The 27,702-nt window shown below is 37.7% G+C and overlaps 1 protein-coding gene across 6 annotated transcripts in view; it reads right to left on the bottom strand.

Annotated features, from left to right (window-relative positions):
• GUCA1C (guanylate cyclase activator 1C) overlaps positions 1-27,702 on the bottom strand; it is a 147,888-nt gene that overhangs the window by 43,875 nt on the left and 76,311 nt on the right. For 2 of the 6 annotated variants that reach the window (XM_054052900.1, XM_054052909.1), the window contains 3 exons: positions 25,588-25,753; positions 22,262-22,488; positions 22,058-22,132 (listed from right to left, as the gene is read on the bottom strand). In XM_054052900.1, the coding sequence (XP_053908875.1) occupies positions 22,058-22,132; positions 22,262-22,488; positions 25,588-25,633 (348 nt within the window). In that variant the 5' untranslated portion in view covers positions 25,634-25,753. Of the gene's footprint in view, positions 1-10,789; positions 11,474-19,818; positions 20,783-22,057; positions 22,133-22,261; positions 22,489-23,958; positions 24,442-25,587; positions 25,754-27,702 lie in introns of those variants that run through there. The other 4 variants (XM_054052894.1, XM_054052944.1, XM_054052885.1 and 1 more) reach the window with 4 other exon arrangements.

Below are 27,702 nucleotides of genomic sequence, written 5' to 3'. Positions count from 1 at the left end.
AATCTGTCTGCCATCAGTCATTATGCATACAGGGACAAAAGAGGTTTCTACTGATAACAACTAATAAGAGAAAAAAGATCAAAAATAGCTGTGGTAGCCTTCACTGAGGAGACGACAAGATGGCAATTAACCTATAATTCTTCCTCTTCTATTGTTTCTATTATTATTATTATTAATTAATTTGCAGTGATTCTTGTAAATGTATTAGATGCCTTTTAAAATCAGTTTCTAATGCTACTGTAGCTCTTTATGAATTATTGAGGTGACATCATTGTCTTTCTGGGACTCATACAACACAGAAACCACTTTATCTTAAAAAAAAAAACAAACAAAAGGCTTCCCCATCTCCCCATCCTAAGTGGAAAAAAAGTGACAGGATAAATGAAAGCTGGATCAGGAGCAACTAATGCAGAATGGACTCAGGTGATATCAGGACAGAAAAATCAACAGCTATTTTATGGAGAAGCTTCAAGGGACGAAACTCTGACCCCAGGTCCTTAATGATAGCAAAATTCTTACTAAATCTCTCTCGGTATCATGTATTAGCACCATAATTCACAGGAATATGATGCTGCTTGGATTCTAAGGAAGTAGAGAGAGAGAGCACCATTTAGAAATTTTATCTGATCCCTTTGCTCTGGTGACTGTCACAGCAATCATGAACATAGTTCCTGACTGCTGTACTTCTTAAAAAAAAATAAGATATGGAAAAAGATCAGTAGGTACAACATTTTTATTCAAATGTTTTTCTTTTACTGAACATTGACAAAGAGTACTCTGTGCTTCAGTCTGGAAAAAATGATAAAAATATATACTCTTCACTAAGAAGCTGCGCTCTAGGGGAAGGAAGGAACAACTCCGGTGCCTTAAGAAGAGGAATGCATGTGCTTAATTAGCACATGCAATTAAAATAAAACACAGGAAATCTGGTAGAGTTTAGAAAATAAAGATCACTGTTTCCAGACAAATTTCCTAATGTATTACAGATTTATTCTTTACATTTTTAAAATACATTCATCATCATGTAATAGGTCAGCATAACAGTATTCACTGTTAAAGAGCAAACCGTTTGAACTCTAAACTCTGGGAATTTGGATTCACAATTGCAATAAAAATTTGAAAAGAAACCAAGGGGACAAAAAGTGATTTGGGTTCCAAAGTTGTTGGGGGATTTAATTTCATAAAAAGAAAAGTACTTTCTCATTTAAGAAGTGGAGGTTATGTATTCAATTTGTGAAACCAAGTAGGTTCCTTTCAGCCATTATATTTAGGTGGAAATAGAGACATCAGCTGGTCTTCCAGTTTCATGAGCTGGCATTTTAAGAAATTCTCTAAGCTATCCCAAACTTCTGTTTTCTTAGAGAGTACCCATGTCCACTGAGGTGTTAGAAAGTTCCAGGAAGATATGGGATGACAGGAAAAAATTCTCATGCCTTAAAGACCACGTTTAATGTGCAACATCAAGCATAAAGATTTTGCCAAATTATTTTCTATAACAGAATGCTTTTCCCCTTTTGTGTCTAAGTACTCCAAGTTCATTTATTTACTAAATCAGACCTCATCTCTGAAAAGCAAATCACAGTAAAATAGTCGAACTACTTTTGGCAGCAAGTGCCATTTGCATGAGCCTTCCTGGCTCATGAGCCTTTATAGACTAATCTTTCTTCTCTCACAGTTCTTAAAAATCCCCACACTGATCTGATTTGTCTAAGACATGAAGTACACCTCCTGAAGCAGTTCCTCTAAAGCTGAAGATTTACTCAAAGATAGACACCCTGGCTATCTTTGAGACAAATTATCCAGCCTTGTACCAAAGAAATTAACGTATTCACAAAACCAGAAAAGAAATTCACAGAAAGCATTTAAGTGAACTGGATTATTTCTGTATTAATATTTTGATAGTCTTGACTGCCACAATATTTTGCAACAGTAACTGAAAGCTATAGCTGAGCTCATTTTTTTTTGAGTTGGGCCTTTCCTTTTTTGTCTACACCACATAATTTAAGAAGGCTTTCTGGAGTATTAAACATTCTTCTCTTAATAAATGCAAGAATGTAAATCAGAGAATGCTCTTTGCCTTGGAAAGTAGTATCCATGAAGAATAATTACACTCATCTGGTAGCACATCATGTGGTAACAGAAATTGATTTTGGATAATATTTTTTACCTACATGTAGCATGATTCTGACTTCTTTAATTGTTTAGGAAGAATCTCTGATGCTTGTTCAGAAGAAAATAAAGAACTAGTATTTACTTTCAAGAGGTAAGTATTATCTGTGTGTGTAAAAGGAGTCAAGAGTAGTTTGTAAAGGAACCAAAAACTGAACAAAAGCAAAAAGAGGAAGAAGGGAAAACCGATTCAGTTCAGGAGAGTTGAAAATGACATTTTCACAACCGAGTTATCCTTCTATGCCTTATAGGTGACATTAGAGTATTTAAAAATAATATGTCTGCTGTACTGGAGAGAAAAAAAAGGCCGGGACAACTGATAAACCTGCCCTCTGATATGAACATAAGTTTTAAAGTCTTTGATCTAAAATGAAGCTCACCAGAACAATAACAGACTGTTTAACATTATAGATCAATTCCTGGAAAAATTTGAAAAAATTGAAGACTACTGCTGTGACAGACCTCAGAGAATGTGAATATGCAGTTCAGACAACCAATTGCTGGCATCATCCAGTAACACAAGCCCCGATAAACTTGTATAAGTAGTGAACTTTCCCGATGCTGCAAGAGAGCCTAGAGTGTGATACAAATAGATCCCTGAAAACAAATCTGTGTTTCTTGGGTCCTTGATGAGGAAGCAATTCAAACTTTGCATGAGATTTCTGATCCTTACCTTTTACCTAAAAGATGTCTGAAAGCTCTTCCCTCTCTAAACTGAATTAGCAATATTCAGAAGCTGGAAGAGAGTAGCCTGCTAACTGGGGCTGAATGAGCTGCATCTTCCCTGAACAGTTCCGTTAGCCCTGTCTTTTGAGTTCATCATCAGTCTGTAAAGTTTTAGAAATGGGTAGGTATCAATTTGTCACATAAAACCCCCATAGCAACTAACCACTTTTAATGAGGATTGGTAGAAATAATCAAGCAGAGTACTGGTACCTGCTAAGAGTGGCTCCTAAAGCATACCAACTTCTGTTGTAAATGATTGTGATGGGCTGGCTACCAGATGCCCATCCAACCACTCTCTCATTCCCCCTCCTCAGCAGGATGGGTGAGAAAATAAGATGAAAAAGCTCACAGGTTGAGATAAAGATGGGGATTGCTTACCAGCTACTGTTACAAGCAAAACAAATTTGACTTGAAGAAAACACCTTCCCCATAGCCACCTTTCTTTTTTCCATGCTCAACTTCACTCTCTCTTTCCTGAATTCTCTACTACCTTTCTCTGAGCAGCGCAGGGGATAGGGAAGTGGGGCTGTTGTCAGTCCATAACAGTTCCTCTCTAGCTCTCCTTCCTGCACACTCTTTTCTCCTTCTCCAGGGTGGCTTCTTCTCATGGGCTGCAGTCTTTCAGGATAAACCTGCTCCAGCATGATCCTTTCCATAGGATACAGTGTGGATACCTGCTCTAGCGTGGTCTTCTCTAGAGGAGCTATAGGGAAATTTCTGCTTGAGTACCTGTAGAACCTCCTCCCCTCCTTCTTCTCTGACTTTGGTGTCTGCAAGGCTGTTTCTCATATTTTTCCCCTTACTTCTTAGTGACTGCATGGGATTTTGCCCTTTCTTACAAAGGCTTTCCCAAAGGTGCCACCATTGTGGCTGAGAGGCACAATGATGCCCTCTGGTAGGTCAGCTGGAGTGGGCTGGAACCTGCTGTGTCTGGCATGGAACAGCCTCTGGATGCCAGCGCTTGGGCACCTGCACCTTGTACGTAGCTTCAACCAGAGTTTCATGGCAGCTAGGGATAGGGACAAAAGCAGACAGTGCCTGCACTGAAAAACAGGAGAGGCCAATCACTTTCCTTACAAAACCCATCGGAAGAAAATGTGTGGATGCATGCCTTGATACCTGTGCTGTAACATCATAACATGTCTGTGCATCAGTCAATGTCACTGCAGTTCCAAATGAAATAGTAACTCTGTCTGCACCTGTATGTCAGAAGTACTTGAGAGAGCAGGATATTCACCCTATTTAGAGTAAGGAAGCATCAGGAAAATGCCTCATAAAGGCAAAGTGCACTTACAAGACTTCAGTGCATGCCATCCCATTTGAAAAGCTGGCAGAAAATTTACTTAGTGGGCAGTTTCCAATTTAGTACACTTTTAAGTAGCAGAAATCTTCTCAATTTTATGAATATTAATTCTGTTTTTTTTAAGCTACAGAAGCTAAAGATGATACTAAACCATCTGGCAGACATCATCTGTAATTTGCTGTGCTTAAAAATAAAGAACTGGACTGCAAGCCAACTACTTGTGATGTCCAGTGTGTCTTCACAGTGTGTCCGATGCTGTCAATATGTCTTGCAGAGCAGAAGAACAGAAAGCCTTTTTCATTTTACATCACTGCTGGAAAAAGTCCATGCTTTACAAGATACTTCCTTGTGTTTCAGATAAGAGGCTGCGGTACAGAATGAAATTTGTTGCCAATGTGAAAATATGCTGGGGTCAGAAATGGCATGTGCAGATCCGACACCTGACTTAATTACTTGGCATCTCAGGGTTGAGGTTCCCTCCCACTCCAGGGAAGGGGTGCAGAGAATCTGCTTTTTGGAAGGGGTGTAGAGAATCTGCTTTTTGCTGCAAGGATGTGACAGCTTCCACTGACCGACATACAGTGTATTTAGTCATGTCAGTAGCTGCGTGTGTAGTGCTTGTGAGTTCAGTAAAGGGGGTAAAAGTAGCCACAGAGAAAGGGAATGAAGGAAGATCTTCTTTCAGGCAGAATATTCATGTTGCCTAATAAACCTGCTTGAATCTTTGGATGCTTTAAGATGGATGCAAAGCAATGGTGGATGCTAATTCAGCAAATGAAGTGCGACCCAAATCACAGTCCAGGGCTTAACATATCTGGAAATTGTACTGTAAGTCTGTGTAAGACCCTACCTTACATATTCAATTTTTGTGCCACTGAACCTAAAGAGTAAGGGAAGCTGGCTTCTTACCAGCTTAATTTTACCTACAAAAAGTCTGACTGTAATGGCTGACACTGGTGACATTTCAGGTGCCTATGCTTCTGGCATTAAGGCAGTCATGATTTCCCATAGAGTGGTGTTGAAAGGCTGAGTTTAATGCATTTCTCCCTGTTGGCAGAAAAGTGACCTTAGGGAACCACTGGTACTTCTGGCAATTTTATTGGACATCTGCTCAGTTTCAGGCACATAATAATGATAGGGTTGCCATTTCACACTTATAACACACATTTGGAGAGACTGTTTAATGCATGAACTAAAATCTGAGAATTCAACTGCATCGTGCTCGTGTTCTTTTACAAACTATACTACTGAATCAAAGAACAACAAAGCAGAACACAGCAATTTTTCCTTTGTCAAAGTTATTAAAAGGTTTTTAAGTGATTTCAATGTTGCTTCTAATTTAGAAATTGTTTTTCTCCTCTCAGAAAATGGCATAGAGCAATAATATTAATGACATGGCTGGCCACAGCAACTATATTCGCTCAAAGAGAAATGTCATTGTTTTACTAACAAATATCTTGAAAGTTTCTTCATATCTCTATTTTTTTCACTTTGCAAGTTGATAAATAAGAAGCCTAGTTAAGTTTTGCCTATTTAATCTTTGTCCCTCCCTATATTGTTTTCTTTATTTTAAGAAGAATGAGCTGGCAATGTGCACTCGCAGCCCAGAAGGCCAACTGTATCCTGGGCTGCATCAAAAGGAACGTGGCCAGCAGGTCGAGGGAGGTGATACTGCCCCTCTATTCCTCTCTTCTGATATCTCATGTGGAATACTGTGTCCAGTTCTGGAATGCTCAATGTAAGAAAGACATGGAGCTGTTGGAACAAGTCCAGAGGAGGGCTACAAAGATGATCAGAGGGCCGGAGCACCTTCGCTACGAGGACAGGTTGAGAGAGTTGGGGTTGTTCAGCCTGGAGAAGAGAAGGCTCAGAGGAGATCTTATAACAACCTTCCAGTACCTGAAGGGGGCCTGCAGGAAAGCTGGAGAGGGGCTATTCATAAAGGCTTGTGGTAATAGGACCAGAAGCAATGGGTGTAAACTGCAGAGGGGCAGATTTAGACTGGACAAAAGGAAGAATTTCTTCACTATGAGAGTGGTGAGGCACTGGCTCAGGTTGTCCAGGGAAGTTGTGGATGCCCCATCCCTGGAGGTATTCAAGGCCAGGTTGGATGGGACCTTGGGCAGCCTGATCTAGTGGGATGTCCCCGCCCATGGCAGGGGGTTTGGAACTGGATGATCATTAAGGTCCCTTCCAACCCCTACTATACTATGATACTATGATAAGAATCTAATAAGCTGTGCTTTATCTAGTGTCTGTTCAATGTTGAAGACTCTTGGAGAGCAGAAGCCTACAATGGGACCAGGTGCTCTTTATACTGGACCTAGAGCTTCTTAGTTTAGTGTAACACGAGTATGGAATATGCCTCTAATTTTGTCTTTAGCTAGTACATCAGTCTTTCTTCTTTCAGGAGTTAAGCAGTCTGAAAATATCTAAAACTTTATGCTTCTATCTTCAGAATCTGAAATAACACTTTGCTTTTTACTACAGACCACACAGTCTCAGAAGCCAAATCTGTAAGTGAATTGGTTTGGTATTTTAGTCCCTATGTCAAACACACAGTACATGATGAGCCAAGTTAAAAATGTATTAAAAAGTGAAAGAGTTGTGAAGACAGTTTAGATAGCACTGCTACCACAATGCATCTAGTTTAAATTCTAAGTGCAATCTTTCAAAGTCAGTGTCTCAAACACTCATTCCTCTTCCAAAATTGGTAGAAACAGAGCATCTGCCAAAAAATTATGTATTCAATTTATGCAATTTCCTGACCACCGAGTTCTGCATTAAACCAAAGATTTCCTCCCTCATCCAAGGACAAACTACTTGCAGCTTCACTTTTAATTCCATTCACTGTGCAGAAGAAGGAACAGTCTTTCACTCCCTGAAAACCAGTCTTGAACATCCAGAGAGCACATGGCTATTACTGGCTTCAGAAAGAGACATAAGAAGTAGTAAGAGATGAAAATCCTCATTTCACCCTGCTAAATCCACCATTACAGCACGGTGATGAGACAGGAAAAGAGCCAAATACCTGCCACTTTCATCCTGCTGAAGTTCTGAAACCAGGATTAGTTATATAATGCTGTAAAATTCAGCTTGCAAAGGGAGGAATCTCTCAGTTCTCTTTCTTATTAAAATTGCTGCTGATGCAGCTAAATAGCATTGCTCCAACATGAACAAGCAACACAGAAGAGCCAAGTCCTCAAAACTGTAAGTTTCACACAACACAGTGTTACAAAAGCACACTCCAGGTGATCTACATGCACCTGAAAAATTCTGCTTGGAGTAAAACTGTTGGGCACGTGTCCTAGAGTTGTGAAAATTTGATCAGATATTTATTATGCTTTGGGTATACTGCTACGTACCAAAACTTTCTTTATATTTTTGCGTAAGGCTCTGAAGCACAGACTGAAATTGGATTAAAACCTGTCTGCACGCAAGATGAGCAGCGGGATTGCTCAGGTATTCATAATAGAAAAGCTTACCCTATATGAGGGGTTGGCACTTTCACTTTCCTGCTCCACATGCACAGGGAACGTCCCATGAATTTTGTCCTTATATCAGCTTTCTGTCTAATAGTCCAGATTTCTTCAGTATGCTAAATAAGGAGAAAATAGACTAAACTTAAAGAACATCAGAGTTACCCTTTCTATGATCTTCTTAACCGTTAACATGTTGAATCTGCCACAGTAACTGTCAAATTGAAACCTGAGTTCAGGGAGACAACACCGTCCTTATTTTTGAGTCAAGGTTGTTGAAACAGGTGAAACCTCCACTGGGCAGCCATCATCTTCAGCCAGGGAGCAGAAAACATGCATTTAGGATTGTAAGACCACAGTGAAAGCAAAGGGCTGAGAGAAAGTCTTGCAAATAGTGTCAAGTAGGTCTGAGCCCTTCCATGTTATGGCATTACTAATGCCTCTCAGAAAGAGAAAGTACTGGAAAAGTTTAGAGGAGGTGGGGTGGAAGCAGCTCAGTTGTTAAACATGTTCTTTTGCTTTGGGAACAGAAGTATGGGTTGCTTGGAAAAGCATGGTCTCCTTGACAGGCTGGCTATGTAAGGTACAGTGCAAGCCAGGAAAATATTGATTAAATCAACAGCTTTGCCAGCTGAAGTTCAATAATATTAGACAGAGGTGAACAGAAGGCATCCTTCAACCTATTATTTCATCTAATGGGAGACAGGTATTTTTATACTAGGAATACAAGTGAATTAGTATTGTAAATTTTACTACAGAGCAAATAAGTGGTAATTGAATGAAATGCTAAGACTTAATTGGCTAGAACACACAAAATCAAATGTGTAACAGGTGAATAGCTACTTTTGCAAGGATGTAAGGAAGATTGGAAACAGTCTAAATGCTTTAAGAAACAGCTAGTGCTGTATATTTTGGATTTTTTTTAAATGTTGGATATTTTACACTAAAATAGTATTTTAGTACTGGTAAGCCAATATTCTAACTGCTGCCCTCTCCACAAAAATGACATTATTTTGAGAAATCTGTTGAAAATAAAGCTTTATTCAGTGGGCTTCCATTCACTGAGTTATAAGAGAAGCATACCAGAAAACTCAAAACGATTGCTCCCTGTTTAGATATATATTGTACAGTGCAGAAATTGATGCTGCACACAGCAGCAGTCTAAGATACTATGTAAAGATAAATGATTGAGGCACTGCAGAAAAAGTATTCGTCCAGATACTAGCTTATTCTGATATATCATTATTTTAATAGCTGCGTAAATGTTACTGAAGTGCCTTTTCCAGTTATCTTACCTCTGTGAGGCAACACTCTACGTGCCTTTAAACTCATTCATCCAACAAAGCCAAGACAGGTGACTGAATGCTACACTGCATTTAACCATCCCGACAAGGTTAGGGTCAGGCGTTCAACAAGCCCAGCTTAGGGAGGCGTATTACAGCAAATTTATGAGAGCAGATGTTGCTTCAAAGCCTTGCAAGGCTACGTGTTGTGTTTGGCACATTGGAGTCAAGCAGCTACAGTGGTAATACATTTTCTCACAGCTGCATAAAGTAGTAATTATATTGGACTAACTACTTGCTAAAAATGTACTACTGAAGCTAGGCCAGCATGATTAAGGGATCTAAAACCTTGGACAAATCCTTGACTTTAATATACTAGATGAACAGTAGAGTCTTGGAAGAACTCTTTCAAGTCCCTTCATGGCACTTTAGGGAATAGGTGTTTTTAAAGTCTTCTTTCTGAAAATAATTGAGGATGTGTTTTCATCGAGAAGATCAGAGTTATTGTATTAACCCCATACATATATAAAAATAAAGTACTAGGAAATGAAGAACAAGAATAAAGAAGAATTCTACAGTTATTATTTACATCAAGAGGCATTTATTTACAGAAAAACGTTGCATGTAAAATTATTCTTAGTTTCTGAAAATTGTTTGGATTTACGATTGAAATTTTTAAAAGACTAAAGGAATCATGTCAATGGATATGGAAGACAAAATGTCACGCATAAGATTCATTTAAGGTCACACTCATCTAAGAAAATGTTGCTAGCAAAGAGAACAGTTTCTCTTCCTTTTCATAAAAAGAGAAACTGCTGATCATCTGTGGCACTAAAAGATGAATCTTAATTAGTTTATGAACAGTTAGTTATATGACACAGTTGACTCTCAGATGAAGAGAAGGGAAAGCATATCTCAAGTGGATAGTCTTGGACATGTAATCCTCAGATGATACTAATACTCCAATATCTGCATTTTGTAAATTAAATATAGTACTGAAGACGGTCCCAATTTACCAGTGTATGTGATGACTGGAAAAAACCTCCAGTCTGTAACGCTTTCGGGAATCAGGACATTTTTAGCATTTAGGTCAGCATATAGGATCAATGAAATAGATTTAAGTTATGCAGTCGCCAAAAGTAAAGTATGAATAAAAGACTTTGTACATAATTCTCCAGGGAAGATTTTTGTCACTGAAACCTGAGGGGATCATTAGCCCCAGTTTCTAACTCACCCTTTTCTATAGAACAGTCTGTACTATGCATTGCATTACATTTTCTATCGCTAGCTGCAGATGTTCCAAATAGCGTAGTAACTCTTTTTGCCTCTCTGGTTTAGAAGAAGCAGGCTACCGCCCTTTACTTGCCCATCAAATAAATACATGCTTGTACAATCATAACATTTTCACTGTTCTCAAATATTTCTATAGACTTGGCCAAGACCATAAGCACAATTATTTGAAAATGGTATCTTTAGTGAACTTTTAGACATGTCTACATTTAGAAAGGATATACATGCTTACTATTTAAAAAATAATAATAATTTCTTTAAATGATCTTACATCAAGAGTCATACTGCTTTATATTGAGTACAAGCAGAATAAAAGGCTCTTCAGGATGATTTTTCTTTCAGGTAAATAGTCTGTAACAAGTGAATGGCATTCAGATTATTTAGTTTCTGTTTCATATGGCTTACAAGCAAAATAAGGTCTTAGACATGTAATAAAAAAAAGTTTTGTTAAAAAACACTCAAAAGTAATACAAACTCACAAGTGCAAACTAAGCTTACAGCAACAATTTTTCCCCGTCATCAATAAATTCTATTTTTTTTTTTCATTTATTTATTAGTCTCTTCTGGCAACCAAGAGGGCTAAGTGTGTCCTGAGGTGCATAAAGCATGACATTGCTAGCCAATCAAGGGAGGTGACTGTACTGTTGTACTCTGTGCTGGTGTGGTCCCAGCACCTTGAGTATCATGTGCAGTTTTGGACACCAGAGTATAAAAAGGTTATAAAGCTACTGGAGAGCATTCAGGGAAGGGCCACAAAGTTGGTGAAGGGTTTAGGAGAGAAGCTGTATGAGGAAAAGCTAAAGCCACTTGGTCTGTTCAGCCTAGAGAAGAGGAGACCGAGGGGGGACCTCATCAGTTTACTGCTTCCTCATAAGGGAAGGAGGAGCAGGCACTGATCTCTTCTTCATTGTGACCAATGACAGGGCCTGAGAGAATGGCAGGAAGATGTGCCAGAGGATGGTCAAGTTGGATATCAGGAAAAGGTTCTTCACCCAGAGGGTGATGGAGCAGTGGAACAGGCTCCCCAGGGAAGCAGTAATGGCTCCAATACTGACAGTATTCAAGAAGCATTTCAACGATGCCTTCAAACACATAGCATGAATATTGGGGTTGTCCTGTGTGGGGACAGGAGTGGGACTCAATGATCCTTGTGGGTCTCTTCCAACGCAGGACATTCTGTGATTCTTAACTTTCCTTGTGCTGTAGTAAGTCTTCAATCTTATCTGGAAGCAAAGTTTTAAAATATTAATGAAAATAAAGTTACATTTTCTATGAGTTAATCTACCTAGCTTTTCATAGAAACATATAACAAGAGTTATGATATTGCTTCATCAAATGCCATTGCATCCTACTCTACCTTTGCTTTTATTTTCATCATAGCTAATCAGTGATCAGATTCCACTAACGTTAATGGGTTCAATAGACAAGCTATAAATATTTCCTTGCTAGCTGGTTCCTATTTCAATTCAATACAGTTTCAGACAACAGCTCTGCATTATTATGAAAAATATTATGAAACTGTCTTTATTTTGAACCATGGATTTTTGTCACTTTTGCTCTTCCCATTCTCTCCCCAGCCTCTTGGGGAATGGAGGTGGGTAGTAGCATGAATGAATGGCTGATAGGTATTCAATTGCTGCGACAATATAGAACAAAGAAATATGTGTGCACACAGAAAGCATTTTACTAGAGTTGGTGAAAAAGATTAAGTTTTTTACAAGATCTTTGACTGACTTAATTATCTTAAATATGTCTATATCCTGACAGCTACTAAAAAAACTCATAAGCAGGTATGCAGCCCTATAAGAAAAGTAGTTGGGCTGATGCTAGTCAAAAAATCCTCTTAGCAGCTGCTGGCAGAGCTGAAAGAGTGAAAGGACTCAAGCTCCCACCCGAGGGGCCAAGGCAGTGACAGGTCAGCCTCTCCACTCATTCTGCCCTTCTACATGCAAAATCCAAAAGGAAGAAGCAGAAGGAAGGCTGGTTTTGCAGGGAAAGCACTCAGCTATATGCAGACTGTCTATCAGAGACAGAAACCAAATCCCCTGTTTGACCAGAGGTATAGATTCATGCTAGCCCACAATTTCCTGTCATTTATCTGTAGCATGTAACTGCTTCAACTGTCCTGTTTTATTGCCTACTGAAAAGTGAGTGGGTAATTTCACACTTGCTCTTGGATATTACTTTTATTATACCAAGATTTGTCTTGAAGTATACTTTGAGAACTGTTATAAATTTCAGAAGACCAGGAATTTGTAACAGAGCTAGTACCAGGTCTTTATTATATAGGCGATGGGAGTTATTGTCTGAGAATAGTAGAGGCTTTTTCACGGAACAATTGGCATTGATTATCTTCCATCCGTGTGCACTGTAATTTGTCAATACAGATGCCCTGGAAAGATGGTTTTATGGAGTGACTGTGTCCAGTACTGTAACTTTCTTTGTAGTAGAAGCAAACTGAGTATCACCTACGATCAAATCAGACCAGCCACAAAAGGTGATCACAGGTCCAGATGTCTGGTATAGCAGTCATGGAATGTCAAGAACTATTAGTACGCAAAAGGAGACAGGCAAGCTCCTAATTTAAAGGGACGAAAAACTACCCCAAGCCCTTAGAATTAAAGATGATTTAAGAAAACAGCTCCGAAGTGCAGGTTGTTGCTACTGGATCAGAACGGAACAGTGAGTGGAAGACTGTTAAATGCTCTTGTTATCTCTCGTGTCTACAGTAAGTTCTTAAGTCAGTTTAGACAAGCCTTAGCTATGCCATTTCACTGGAGTGTGCTGACGTAGCTGATGATAACAAAGCCCAACAGGTGATTAAAGACATGAGGAAGGGAAGCAACATCACGCTTTCCAAGGAAAGAAAGGATCAAGACAGAAGTAACTTATTCTACTTCTTAGCATCACATTCCTACAAATAGGAAGCAATAATGGAGCTATTATCATCATCATTCAGGTGTGATGAGAAGTGTTAGAAATAATGAACTACCTATCTGAACACATAAAAATGAGGTAAAGCTCAGTATAATGTATGATTATCAGACCTTTCAGCTAGCCCTGAAACAGGGATAATACGTGTTCTGCAAACCATCCATCAAACCTATCCTACACTATTCCATCAGACAGATTAAATGGCTGATCTTCAGTGCAGGTGTCCAGCAACTAAAGAAGACCCAGGCTAGTCTGCACAAAGAGCCTGAGCATAGCAGTAATGAAAATGACTACCTTCTTTATTCTGCCAAAATGCCGGAATCTGCATGGTTTGAAATGTAAAAATGAGAGAAGAACTTTTTGCAGATAGCTAAGCAAAGAAGGTGGGGTTAGGATGAACAAAAGATGGTTGAAAACTACAAGCTTTAGGGTAACAAAAGCTGCTGAGGGATCACAAGTCAATTAAATTGTATATTAATTTTATAACAAAGAACAGCATAATTGAAGAGCAATTAAAGGTACATGAAGTACTGATCAGCTTACCTAATTTTTCACCAACAATCTGAAACTTTTCAGCTATGATTATGTGGTCATGGTTTAGGCAAGTCATAGTGTAAGGCATATGTATATATTTTATACAAATTGAGACAGCGGCATAAGATCTAAAAGAAACGCGCAGAGAACCAAAAAACATAAGCATTGTAGTGGGTGGCATACCTGGAGAGAATTATGCAGTAATTTTGAAAAGTTAATGTTTCAAGCATATCTGTTTGTAGGGAGTTTATAGCTATTCATCATTTATAGGACAACCAGAATGGTATCTAAGCAGTAATTAGAGACAGACTAGGCTCAAATGATACAGAGTCAGTAGATCTTGTATAGCAGTGAATTCTTGATCAATAAACTAGAAATTTCAGAGCAACACAAAAAGTGTCCTCAAAATATGTAATTGGCTTAGCAGCATTATGTACTGTGTATAGTACTGTGTATAGATTCAACTTTCATTGCACATCAGCAGCACAGACTTTCTATTACAGAGAGGAAATAGCTAGCAGGCAATTTCATTTGTAACATGACTTGGTAAAAACTCTAAACTCAGGCCATATGATACCAACTTATATTCCAGTTCTACTCTAAAAATGATATTATTTTTATGTAGACATGTATTTATTTGTGGGAAAAACATGGAACATAATGTTAGTGAAAGTGACACAACTATGGTTCATCTTGGCCATAAGGGCTGCAACATAAATAGCTTTCTATATATGACCCCAAAATGGATGAGTTTCAAGGTCCGATAATAAATGAGTCACACTATAGCGATTTACTCAGTGCCAGAGTTCTTGTCCCTTATGAGAAACAGCTGTGCACTATAAGCTCTCACAACTTTACTGACATTTAGTTTAATGGAAGGAAATTATTTTGCTTTCAATCAGCTCAGGAATATTCTACTCTTAAACTGTTAATTCCTAATGCAAGACTGCTACGCATCCATAGTGCTATCATAAAAAAATGGCTCCTTAATTTGAAAGTCCCTCTCTTTTTCCATTAAAGGTATCATAAATTGGTACAGATTTCCTTTGTTCAATTACAAATGATATTAGGATTTTTTTGTTATACCTTTTGTACTCTAAAAGACCCATTCTGTGCTGCAGTGAAGTGCTACAATGAATTCATGGAAATAACCTACTAATACCTTCTAAGCTTTGCCTGATTTATCTCCTGCTTATACTTTGCCCTCTTGATTCTGGAGTGTTCAATTCACACTATTTTCAGGAAATTACTTTTCTTGTATTTCTTGATAATTTTGCAAATTAGCCTCTGGCTATTAAATTTCCATTTCTGAAAGTCAATACTTAATAGGTGTCATCTCCTATATAGTATATCAGCAGTTATTCTTTCATTTTTTTTTCCTTTCTTTCAGAGAGGGAAAGGGAGAGAGAGAAGGAAAGATAAACCTGCTATTCAGAGGGTCTGATATTATTCTAGGTTGATAATTTTTGTGTAACTAATTGTAAGGAAGTATTAATTAAACTCCATTAGCAAGTTTGTGAGTTGATTTCCACTGCATTGCCAACACTATGTTTTCAAGAACAGGTCAGATGATCAACAAGTAATTAAGGCAAATGATATCCCAAGTCAGAGATTTAGAGTGCTCAACCATTATGTTAAGAGTATTACTGGCCTTAAGGCATTGAAAGCCCACCCATGCTAGAGCTCATCCATGCTACTTTTCCTGCCGCAGCAAGGTCTTTTATCATGATTTACAAGAAACTTCGTAAATTCGTATAAATATCTTGAGTTTGTTATGTGATGTTCCAGATGTGACTTACACCTCTGAGCCTGAGGTGCACGGAAAGATGTTGCATGGACCTTTCCGGACTGTGTACTGCACCGCTGCCTGTAGCTGAGCAGGACCACAGAGACAGAATGCTGGCTCATGCCTGTTTAGAAGCACCAAGATTCATCTGTCTAGAAAGATATCATAAAACTACCCTACAAAAGTCTGCTGTTGTAAAATAAGTTACAAGAACCTAAGAAATATAACAGAACTGCATTTCTAGGCAACATATCTCCATGTTAAAATCTCCTGGTTCACAGTTCTGATATTAGGGCCAAATTTACAGGAAAGTGGCCCCTATCTTTACAGCACCATTCTCTTGTGCAACATGCTGCTTATGGTTTTTGTAGAAAAATGTGGGTGAAACTGGATGCATTTAACTTTCTCTGATTGACTGTCATAGGAAAAAAACCCAGGTTTTCAATTAACAGCTTATTTGCTGAAAACTCTTTATCTTGCTGATAGCACTTAGCTTAATGACAAGTTAATCTTCCAAAGACTGAGATCTGACATATCTCTTTTTCAGGAAATCAGAAAACAAATAAATTGCTAATCAGTTCACATGGAGCCACATAATTCCTCACTACTGTTTGTCACAGATATGACCAGGAATTATTTTATCAGTTAAACCAATATTTCATGTAAATTTCAACAGGACTTAATAACAAGGGAAAGCAAATAAACCAGGATGCAAACAACCAACACACACATACTCAACAAACTTGCAGTGAAGGAAGGAAGAATGGGCTGCATTTTTTTCTGACCTTTTTGAGTGATCACTGTACTTCCTGAAGCATGAAGACTGACAGCACTAATAAGTTTTTATCCCAGCCAGTTTAACTGCAAGTATTACTCAGGCCATGCATTATAATTTAGACTTGTATTAACATATTGCTTTATTTACTACTCTCTGACATTCTAGTTCTTCTAGCACAACACAGAAATGTTGGGCAAGTTGAATTATAGGAGCTATAACACCACGATGTTATTTTCCCAATTGTATATACATTAACATTATAATCCCTTTCTTTTGGGAATGAAATCTGCGGTGCTAGAGGCTTGGTCTCTGTCCAAGGTAAAGCCATTTATTTAGTTCAGTGCCCCACTTAATCTTTGAAGATGTATGTGGGGGTGGAACTTTCAGCCATCTGAGATAAAAGTGGTTGTCTCTTTTTGACGCTTGAGGGAATGTGAGAACAATCTAATTCCAGAAAGTTTTGGGTTTTTTTTTATAGAATAAAAAATTGTAGCAAAGTACTGTGAGCTGTCTAAAAATGGCTTGGAAGCTAGTCTAATGAAAAAACATAAACCTTCACAGGAGCAATGTAATTAGTCCTCTTGTCAAAAGCATGACCTGTAATATTCACAGCATAAGAGGCTATTGCCACATGCAAGAAGCATTAATCCTGAGTTGATCCAATCCCTGTAATAAAATTACCAACACAGAAGATGAGCCTCATCATCATTCATGAGCTAAAAGATGAGTGGAAATATATGTGGTTCAGCATACAAACATTCTTTTCTGAAGAGCTTGCTATCTATACTGTATATACCAAATATATGATACTGAAACCTGGTATTTCACACAGTCAGTGTGTCAAGGGCCACAAAAAAACCCCAAAAAACCAAAACGAATTCATCATCTTGCTCTGAACTGCTACACCGTTTTCAAAATGAAGATGTTAAAACCCGTAGTCAGTATTTATAATTACAAGAAACTTTTCACTGAGAAATGATATACAGTAAAATTGAATTGGTATATTTACAATTCTAAAAACACCATGCAGGGCAAAGGTCTTAGGAGAACATTTTTTCCATAGACACATCAATTTCTGTATGATTGAGGGAAAAGTTTCCCTGAATTGCCACCATGCTAAAATCACCAGCGACATCTAAACCATACATTTGTGTTTTGGTTCTTCCCATACAATCAAACGGCACTTAGGGTATACACGTTTCTGTAACTGTGTTGCACCTTAGGCTGCTCTTTGTTGATCTCATTTTTGAGTCTCTTTTTTACTCATTTTGAGTCATTCCTGTGTGGTATTTAACAGAACAGATTTTATTGTTTACCATGTCCCCTCTTCCATGTGCCTCTGGTTGTCAAATGACAAAGAGAAAACTTGTGTTTCAGTGACCCTGTGGCCTATGCATACAAATGCCGATCCCCGGGAGAAAAACTTTGATTCCTTCTTTGCTTAAAAAACTGCCTCAGAACCTGATATAAGGTTTCTTGTATTGTTGGAAAGGAAAACAAAAAATCATTTACTATACATGCTCCAACAGTATCTTAAAGACAAGTTTTTGGAGGCAAAGGCTCTTTTAGAAATACTGAGATCAATCTCTTGCTCAAGAAGTTTACTCTGCAATGTGTCTAAAGGAAACAAGATCCAGTATTTGGTGTCCTCTGCGATATAATAAACTTCTTTTTGAGGTTCATCTTGCATTAGTCTCTTGATATTTAGTCCAGTGAGCTTTAATGAAGAAAGTCGTTGCTACCCAGGTGGCACAGCAGCTAGTGACTAGACAGCCCACAGGCAGCTGTATAAAACCACAATTCAAGTGGCGGCAGAGGCAGCTGAGGATGCTGTGTGACACTTGTGTGATTCTCTCACACTCCCACTAGATGTATGCGTTAGCCATCAACACAGAGGTAACAGGGTTTAAAAAGAAAGGATAAATATTTTGCTTCAGATTAGGTCCAGTGAATCACTTTTGATAGTATTTGTATAACCTTGAATGTTTCTGAAAGCATGTTTGAAATTGCTTGGTTACAAAATAAACACTGCAAACACAGAGCTAACAAAAGGAGGGAAATGAGGCTTTGCAACACTGTCTCAGGAGCGTGGGGATGTTCCCCATGGTTCAAAAAGGAAAGAGTATTTTTGTCATCTAGTTTTCTTTGGGGGTGGAAGACTCTGTCCTGGAGTACAGCACCTTTTAAAGCCTGTTTTTCGCATGTGGCCTTTTATTTCTATAGTTGCCTAGGCACAGAAGTGACTGAACAGATTCCTTAAGGATAATTAGTTTTGCTGCACTCTTTCATCACCATTCACTTGTTCCTTTAGAGAAAGGAAGAGGCCGGCTATGCTGAAACCTGCACTTCTCCTGCTTTGGTTTGTCCATTTAAGAATTGCCTGTGTATGAATTTACAATGTAACTCATGAACAAGTGTAAAGTTTGGCATTTTTATAGTACCCTGCTAACACTAAATGGGTTTCCAACCAGGAAGTCTCCCTAAGATGTAAAGTGACTTTTTCTGTGGGCAAGCTTTTACTTTGAATGATGTAAAGCCAAAAGCTGACTATGTGCATGGGGTATTTTCATTCTTATTCAGGCACTGTTTTGTAGGTGTTTGTCAGAAAGCATGAAATACATTTTTGTACCTGGGGCTCTGCCGCCTCCAGAATAAAGAACTGTTTGTGGTCCTAATGAAAAAGCCCTCTAGGAAAAAGGTGCATGAAATTTAGGCACTTAATTACATATGCCTGTCTTTAAATGGTAAAGGCTTGGTGAATGACTGCTCAAAAGGTTAGCAACTGACATTTTAAGTTAATGCTCAGACTCAGTATGCCCCCCAACGTAGCAGCACAAAGAAACAACTACAGAAATAAGTTGCAAATGCCCTTTCAAAATGACTTCTAACCACCCTTACAAACCTGTGGAGAAAAAAAGGTCACTTCAGCTGTGGACACCTGCTCTTTCTGAGATGATGCATCCTAGACATGTTAGGGTGACATCATATAAGCTCCCCTCGCTTCCATGCAGAGCTACTGTACAGACTGCACTTATATGATTTCTACCATTTCTTGACAATTCAGGATAGCATTAGTGAGCATTACTGAATACCTGAACTCTGTATTTTCTGGTTTTAAGAAACTCAAGAAATGAGAATATGAAATGACCCTTCAGGTTTTTGCTTCTCAAAGATCTTAAGGTTGGGTGTTACCTGGACTCTCAAGAACACTGCAAGATGAGCAGAAAGCAAACTCACTAAAAAAAAAAAAATCAAAACCATGAATAATAGTAATATTTAATATGAGAAATTCATATAATTATTGCAGACAACACTAGTTTATCATATAAATTATAGCTTGCCTTGTGATTCTTTCAGACCTATTCTGTATACATCTTCAACATATATAAATTATGTTATTTACAGAAATTATTTACATAATATTCTTTGCACAAAGAATGTGGGCTTTTTAAGAGTAGTCACTCAGCATAGAATTATATTTGGATCTTCTTGCTGGAATAAATGGATGTATTAATTTCATAAATGTGTGGCAAAAATACTACAGATAATTTGGTGACCTGGTTGGTTCAGCCCAAGTGCTCACTAATCTGTTCCCAAACATGCTATAAGAAAATGCTGTGGATGAAAAGGAATAAGACAAGCCATATGCAGTAATTCTGCAAGAGCTTTTGGCTACTTTCAGCTGATTTTTTTACATTAAATTTTTGTGCAGTTTCTATAAATAGCTGAAATATGTTTATGCATGAAAACAAACATAAATTTTGAAAAATATGAAAGCATTTATACTTTCTGCAAAAAGCACTAGTATCACTTAATGTGTAATAATGACTATTTTTTTTTTACTCTTCTTTTTTTAAAAGAAGAGTAAATGTTTGTGTTGTATTTTGAAAAGTATATGTATTATGCAACTCTTTTCTGCATTTTGCCACCACTATATTTTAGGAATTTATTTTTCTTTGGTACGCAACTTAAGTTCAAGAAGCATCCAAAAGGAGCCGAACTCCTCTTCATCTGAAAATCCTCAAAAGATTCTGTAGTTTGTGTGAAAATTCTGAAAGAACCTACTCTAATGATAGGAGTGATGCTTTACCCGAAAAAGCTGCAATATAGAGCACTAGTATAAAACCACCACAATAAAAAGCATATATTTTTCAAATTTTCATAGGATCCATGCACAACTGAAGTGTTATTCCATATTCATATGGACAGTGGAAAGAACATTTATCATACCCGCAAGAGTCTTTTGAAGGGATTATTATCAAGATAAAGGCAAATTCAGAGGATGTAGTTATATTTAGATTTTTCAAAAGCATTTGGCAAAGGATTTCAATCAAAAAAAACCAGAAGGTAAAATAGAATATGACATAAAAAAGCTGTCTGAAGAACAAAAGGAAAAGCTGCATAGCTGTAAGATTTTCAGTTTGGCAGAGACGACTCCAACGCCTGTGTTTTTTCTACCTTCTGGAGGGGCACTTCTAGAAGATAGTTAGATGTTGCCCACTGATGGAAAGACAGTAATTTAGATAAATGAGAAACTATAAGAAACAGATAGCCAGAAAGGCAGTAACAGAAGTTTATCAAAATAATTTTCAAAGTAAAATACTAGCATTTCTATGATAGCTAGTGCATCGTGACTTTATTTGCCCCATTTACAAACCATATTGAATTCACATATTCTATATGTTCTGAACTCTTAACTTTACTAAATACTTGTCTGATACTCATTTTGGGAGAACTAATGACTTAGCAGAAGTGAAGCAGATTTAAATAAAAACTGCAAGCATTGGGCTAAATAGAACACAGATTATGCTTTCAGGCAGATAAATAGCAAGATGAAGTTATACAGAAGGTAAACAAGCATAACTAGTGCCGGAACTGACAAGATTCAGAAAAGAAAGAAAACTATGGTGACAAAAAGAGTAATATGATTCCCAGGAGAAATTTTAAGAGAATATTAAGAATACTAAGATAATGTTAAGAACCAAAGACGTGTGCATTTGGTAGTCTAAAGGAGAAATTCTAAATCACAAAAAATTTAACTTATAAATTAATTTAGTACTAATTTGTGATCAATTAATCAACTACATAGGGAAATGTAATTTCTTCTAGAAAATGAAATAGGAAAAGAAAATTTGATGTTTGACATTAAGAAACTTGTTTGTAAATCTCTAGAGAGGAAAGGGAAATGGATCAAAAATACTAGATGAGCTAAAGGGAAAGAAGAGGAGTATCACCAATCTTGCAAGGAACATCACAAGAGGTGGGAGTTGATGTGCTTTTTTTGTAGTTGGAGTTATTTCATTTTTGCTTTTAAAAACAGATTTTAAAAAAAATCCACACAGATACTCACCATCCTTGTGTAATCTTACTTCTAGCTGGCAAATTTTGCAAGACTTGAGGTGCATCTAAGCATCTAATGCTTATATAAACTGTGTTCAGACATCCTTAATAAATGAAATGCGTATTGCCCAGAACACAGTGGTGAAACTCCAAACAAAACTAACATCCTCCAAATTGGGGACTTGAATGGAAAATCCAATGAAGCCACATATAAACAGGTGTCACTGTAGAAATACAAAGTACATTGGCTGTGAAACTGAGGACAGACAAAACAGGAGAAGTTGAAAACATCAGGATTAGTCAAAGGTGCAGTTAGCAATGAGACAGAGAGGAGACTCAGTAATGTAGAAGAAAAGCCTGATCTTCTGAAATGATACATAATGGAGTAGATGGAGTTGAGCAAGAATATGTGTGTGAGAAGACATCAAACCATACCCTGCAGAACACTTGCAAGTGGTGAGGGAGCCATGTCAGGATGGTACACTGTTTAATTCCCACTTCATTGAATAGCTGGAAAGAAAGCAAACATTTTAGAAATCCTGTGCAAAATCTATCTTCTTCATCTATCATGTGTCCTAAGAGATAAATCATAGAGGAGCTCCAGGAATAGAATAGGACTTTTGAGAAGAGAGCACTTACTAACGCGGAAACTGTAGGGTAGAAGAGGTCCCACTTTCTAAGGAAACTCCAATAGATGGTCTTATGTCCCAGAGCACACCAGGATTCCAGAGATCCGTACTCAGGGAGGTGTAGCCCTGTACAGCTGAGCACCAAGCGGTCCCAAAGGATGAAACCAAACACTGCAGCATGTTCCGACCGCTGTGGATAGGGCAGAAGGGTACACAGGATGTGAAGGGCAGCACAGCCTGTGAATGAACAGCACAATGGTTGTATGAAAACATTTTATGAAAATTAAAGAAATTGGCTTAATACACACCTGTGATTATATAAGGACAAATAAAATATGAAACAATATCCTGCCCTTTTATCACTACACAGCAAGGGGTAGAAATTACAGCATGTGAGGTACTGTGTTTCCATTTCTGATTATTAATAATAGCTCTATCAAGCCCCTTCTTGGAAAATAGTAGAATAATTTGATAAAGAGCATGATGTGACAGAGACATGGAATGAGGTAATCTAAAAATGAACGTGCTAAGTAATTTTTAGAAGTATGCTACTGCTGCAAATCTAGTTGATAAGGAAAATTTCAATTGTTAAAGCAGCAATCAGACTTTAAATATATTTAGGGAAAGTCTTACAATTTCTTTTTTCCCTCAAGACAAGACAGAATTGGAAATCAAGATGAAAAGAACATTACATATCACAAAGCAATAACTTGACCAAACAGTAATTTTCTGTTCCTTAAATATAGCAGAAACAAGCAGATGTCCTCATTCACACTATCAGAAGTTTGTTTCTGAGAACAAGCACTTTGTCATCTAAAGAAGTACTGTACCATACAGTTTTGTGATGCAAATTCCTGGGAACAGCAGATGCTTATTTACCCCATGCCCCTTGATCTAATGCAACAATTCTTGATGCAAGATTTCTCCTTGGAAACCAAATGCTGGGTTTAGGATCAAGATCCTGAAAGACATATTTGCATTTGCACTCCTTCTGTCCACTGTTTCCATGTACTAAGGAAGGTAATTCCTTAGGAACATTTAGCAAACAACTTGCCTCTAAGCTAGTGATACACCTTATTCCTAAAAACATAAAATTCCTAAACATTTTAGTACTTCAAAGCAAACATTAGTTTCTATATTACAGGAATGAAAGGAGGAAAGTCTATATCTTGCAGATTGATCATGTGCTACTTCATTTGCAGAAAACTCAGTATTTAGCAAAAATGAGTAATTATTTCAGGTGTTATTAGCTTCTACATTGCATTTGGATAAGAGGTTACAACAGCTGATTCTGGAATCAGTAGTGTTTACCAGAAAAACCTCGAGTCAAAACAAACATAAAAATACACTCATACCTTAAATGTAGTGTAATTGCTTTAATATGTTATCTAAAAGATAGACGAATTTAGAGATATTTGTTGTTTTGTTTTTCAATATTTTTTATAAAGGGGGTTCAAAAAAACAATCTCTAACTAGGCAATGGTAACACCATAGCTGCCAGAGGCTATGTACCATGTGCCTTGCAACCCCTTTAACCACGCGTTTTTTTTATCTATTCTTCCCAGGAGATAGGGAAGGAAGGGAGCCCAAGAAACAAGCAAAAAACCACGATGTTTAGTTCTCAAATCCAGACTGAGTTCAGCAGAACTTTCCAAAGACAAATTGCATATCACTCAAAAAGTGGGTAATCTTCAAGTAATAACTCACCCGGGACTGCAGGTTTTCCAGTTTCTTTTGATGTCTCTCAATTGACTCTCTTAGGTGATTTTTTTTGTCATTTGACAAATGTAGTAGTTTCTTTAAAGTGCTCAGAGGAATAAAGGGCAAGCACCCTGGTCTATCACACATACAGTATAGGACCAATCAATTAATGAGAAAGAAGCAGCAAGAGAGGAATATTATGTGCTATCATTATCTTGCATTGTCTGGCAAGAAGTTATCTTTAATGATTTAAAGTATAGCACTGTTCTCATACCAAGTTGTTCTCCTGACTGACGATAAGAAAGGCTTTGTTTTATGCAATAGATACTTCTCTGAATGTGTGTTGTTTCATTCCTGTTAATATCAAATGACAAAATAGGCATTTTGAATTTTTTCATTTGCTACCTCTACGAAGCATATGCTACTCTGAGAAAGGCATTGGATATACACTAGCATTGGTTACTAGATCTGCAAAAAAAGGCTAGCTGTTAATTGCACTGAAGGCAGGTAAAAGGCACTGTCTTGTAAAGACAATGCTAAAATCATACAGCCAAACCAGAGCACTAATGTGAAGAGTCTGGCTGAGCGTTACAGACACAGCAGCTTTTCCTTGTCATGTAATTTCTTTTATTAGAACAGCCAGAAGCAAGGTTTCATTTGAAATTTCTTTTATAAAGATCTTCAGAACAGAACTGCACCTGGCTTGGAGGTCCCTCATGTAGTTTTGTACCCTTTTTCCAAGGAAAAGGGTCCTCAGCTCTCTCCACGGGTGTGAGATCAGGATGTATGCCTCTGTTGCTTCCCTCACTGAACAGTGTTATGTTAAAATCCCATTGCTGCCTGGCTCTTGGTCACATATCTATTTGCTCTCACTAGGATCAAGCCGTGCGAACTGAAACCATGAGTGTGATAAAAAGAGTAGGGCAACTCAAAAGCTAGGTTCACTATTAGGCTGGGTTCAATAGAAGCATACCATCAATGTTTGGTGTATGTTTGCAGAGTTGGAACAAAACTGTCTACTATTGCTAGATCATGAGAGTGCACTTATCCTAGGGAACTACCTGTTAGCTGTGGCTTGCAAAAAGATACTAAATATTTTATTCTCTGTAGTTACACATACATACACACAAAACGATATATTTACGTAATAACAGAGTAAATTACAAAAAAAAAGTCCTTCAACATTTGTTTTCTAGATGTAGATTTACTAGATGTGATAGTTCAGTAGCGACACTGAAGCTAGCTAATGGAGGGATAACTACATCAAAAGGACTCAACTGGTGAACTGAAAGGTTGTTTTCCTCCCAAGTTCTAGGGACTTTGGCTCAAGTCCTTATAGACCTACTTGCTGCACCAGGGCATATGTTTGACCTCTCCATGTAAGGCATATATCTGGAGGCAAGCCAGAGAGAGCAAACCAAAGCAATTACCAAATTATGGTAAATGTGCAACATAAGGTTCAACTCTGTGCCACATTTCTTCATTTCTTTTAGATACTGTGCTTAACTGCATTCTTCATGCCCAATCGTTTCTTGGAGCTTGCATTAATTTCACAAATTAAGAGAAATTTAAGCAAATAGCTGTCATTTAAAACGAAAGCAAACCTTCAAAGAAGCCTATCACAGAGGAGCCTACTTTTCATACTCCGTAAACTGCCTCCAGATCCAAGAATGGGTAACATTCAGGGTAGATGAAGTGCCATGACTTGAAGTCTGAAAGATGATGGCTCATCCACATTAGGAATGACTGAGTCCTGCTGTCAGCCTTCTCATTAAAAAGTCAGGATCTGGGACCATAAATCCTAAGAGGAGAGAAAATATGGTATCGTTGAAATGACATGACATATGAAAAACTAGCTGAAATGTTCCAAAATGTTTCCAAGAGTAATGTCCCTAACTGGAATCACTTTACAAAGGAAGAAAACATTTCACAGCTGGTGTACTGTAGCCCTGTAGCACAGTAAATACTGTATTGCCAATGTTAGCAGTAGTGCCAAGTTTGCAAGGCCTCAGGACAGCAGCGTGTCAAGTTTATTTTGTTTCACATTGTCTGGACCTGCCTGCAGTTTCCCAGCTTAGCTATGATAGCAATTTTTCTAATGATCAGGTCATTATGCCTAATTTGCTTTATTTTTGCTTATCTTTGTATGGTATGATGGTAGTTCTATATAGATCTTCTTGGTAGAAGATAGGAAAGGCCTTAAAAAGTAGGGACACAGGACATAGTCTAGAGAAGTTCGGGGTTGGGATGGTAGGAGACAGGGCATAGGCTGACATTGGAGGCCTTAGCACTATAAATAACACACCAGTGGTCAGTTGTGGAAATACAGGCTCAGAGCTGAGCAAAACCACATTAATGGTACAAAAAGAATAAAGAACAAGCGTCCAACTTCCATGAAATGCTCTGCATATATAAAATTTTGTTGTACCATGAGCTGATCTGCAAAGAGTGAGCAAAGTGCACAGCGTGTTGACAAATGCATAAATATTACTTCTGTATAGTAATATTTCTTTTTGTCCTATAATGACTCCATCCGGATTAATAAATATTATTAAATTAGACTGTTAGGATTTCAGTTGGGCTTAAAATAAATTCTTAGCTTATAATATCACGTGTGTTTCTTTTTTTGCCCATAATAAGAATTTGAGGGTAATCGTATGTAGATACAGTTCTGCGTACAGAGGCCATTTCATGCTAGGATTTTCCATAAATAATGTGTGCTATTCAAAACAATCATCATCCCCTTCCTTCACCCATCCAAATTTGAAAACCAAATGAAAACACTCAGCCATGTGATTTTTTTCTTTCCTGGTACAGTTTCTTTAAGTTCACTGATCATATAGCAGTTTGAGTGTTTACAGTCTCTTGGTTCCTACTTGGTCAAATCTGAGTGAATGTGTTCTTTTGTAGAGCCTGTTGTGTGACTTAAGCAGTAAGAAAATGGGCAGAAAATTTTCTAGAAGCTATCAAACATTATGTTTCTGGTCAATATTTTTCCATTTATCAGTCCAACATCTTAAAGATACTTAAGAAATGACTAAAACTGCTGTCAAAATATCAAATTACGGGTCAGGCAAACTGAATACTATGTATTAAATTCACATTGATGTCTTTCCTTTCCACCCCACTGAATTCCAACACTTCTTGTAAGCAGTCAGAAAATCACAAAGAATTGCGCTATTTTGTGGAAGCAGCAGCTCTAGATGGCTTCAGCTCTGACTGCCTTTCTGTTTCACTGTTTTTTCTCCAGAAGGTGTTCACTTACATTTGAATTGAAGTACCCTGGGGAAGTCAGAGAGACATTAAATGTTAGGAGTTTTTATTTATTTATTTAAGACCTCACATCTTCCCAAAGCTGAAAATGAGGACCTTGCATGCTGCTTTGAAGTTGAGCAGCATGAAGTTCTGATGATCTACGGCAAAATTTGGCGTGCCCTGTTCATTCAACGTTTATCAATAGTTTTTCTGTGTCATGGTAGAGATCTGTCTGGCACTAATCCAGGCTGAGCATTAAGTGCTCTTGTTCATGCAAGTGAAATATTCAGTTCTGCTGCAAAAATTTTGCAGTCTTCAGGGTATGAAGACAGAAGTATCTGCTAGGTAAAGGAAATAACTTCATAGTTTTGACCCTACACTGAAACAGAGGAACATATTTAAATGGAGAAATATAAAATTTCATGTACCACCTATATTTTTTTCCTTTTTAACTCTAAAAGCAATTTAAATCACAGAATCATAGAATTGTTTAGG

The sequence above is a fragment of the Cuculus canorus genome, chromosome 1 (assembly GCF_017976375.1).
Source record: "Cuculus canorus isolate bCucCan1 chromosome 1, bCucCan1.pri, whole genome shotgun sequence".
In the NCBI taxonomy this organism is placed as follows: domain Eukaryota; kingdom Metazoa; phylum Chordata; class Aves; order Cuculiformes; family Cuculidae; genus Cuculus; species Cuculus canorus.
This window is presented reverse-complemented; position numbering and strand designations above follow the sequence as displayed.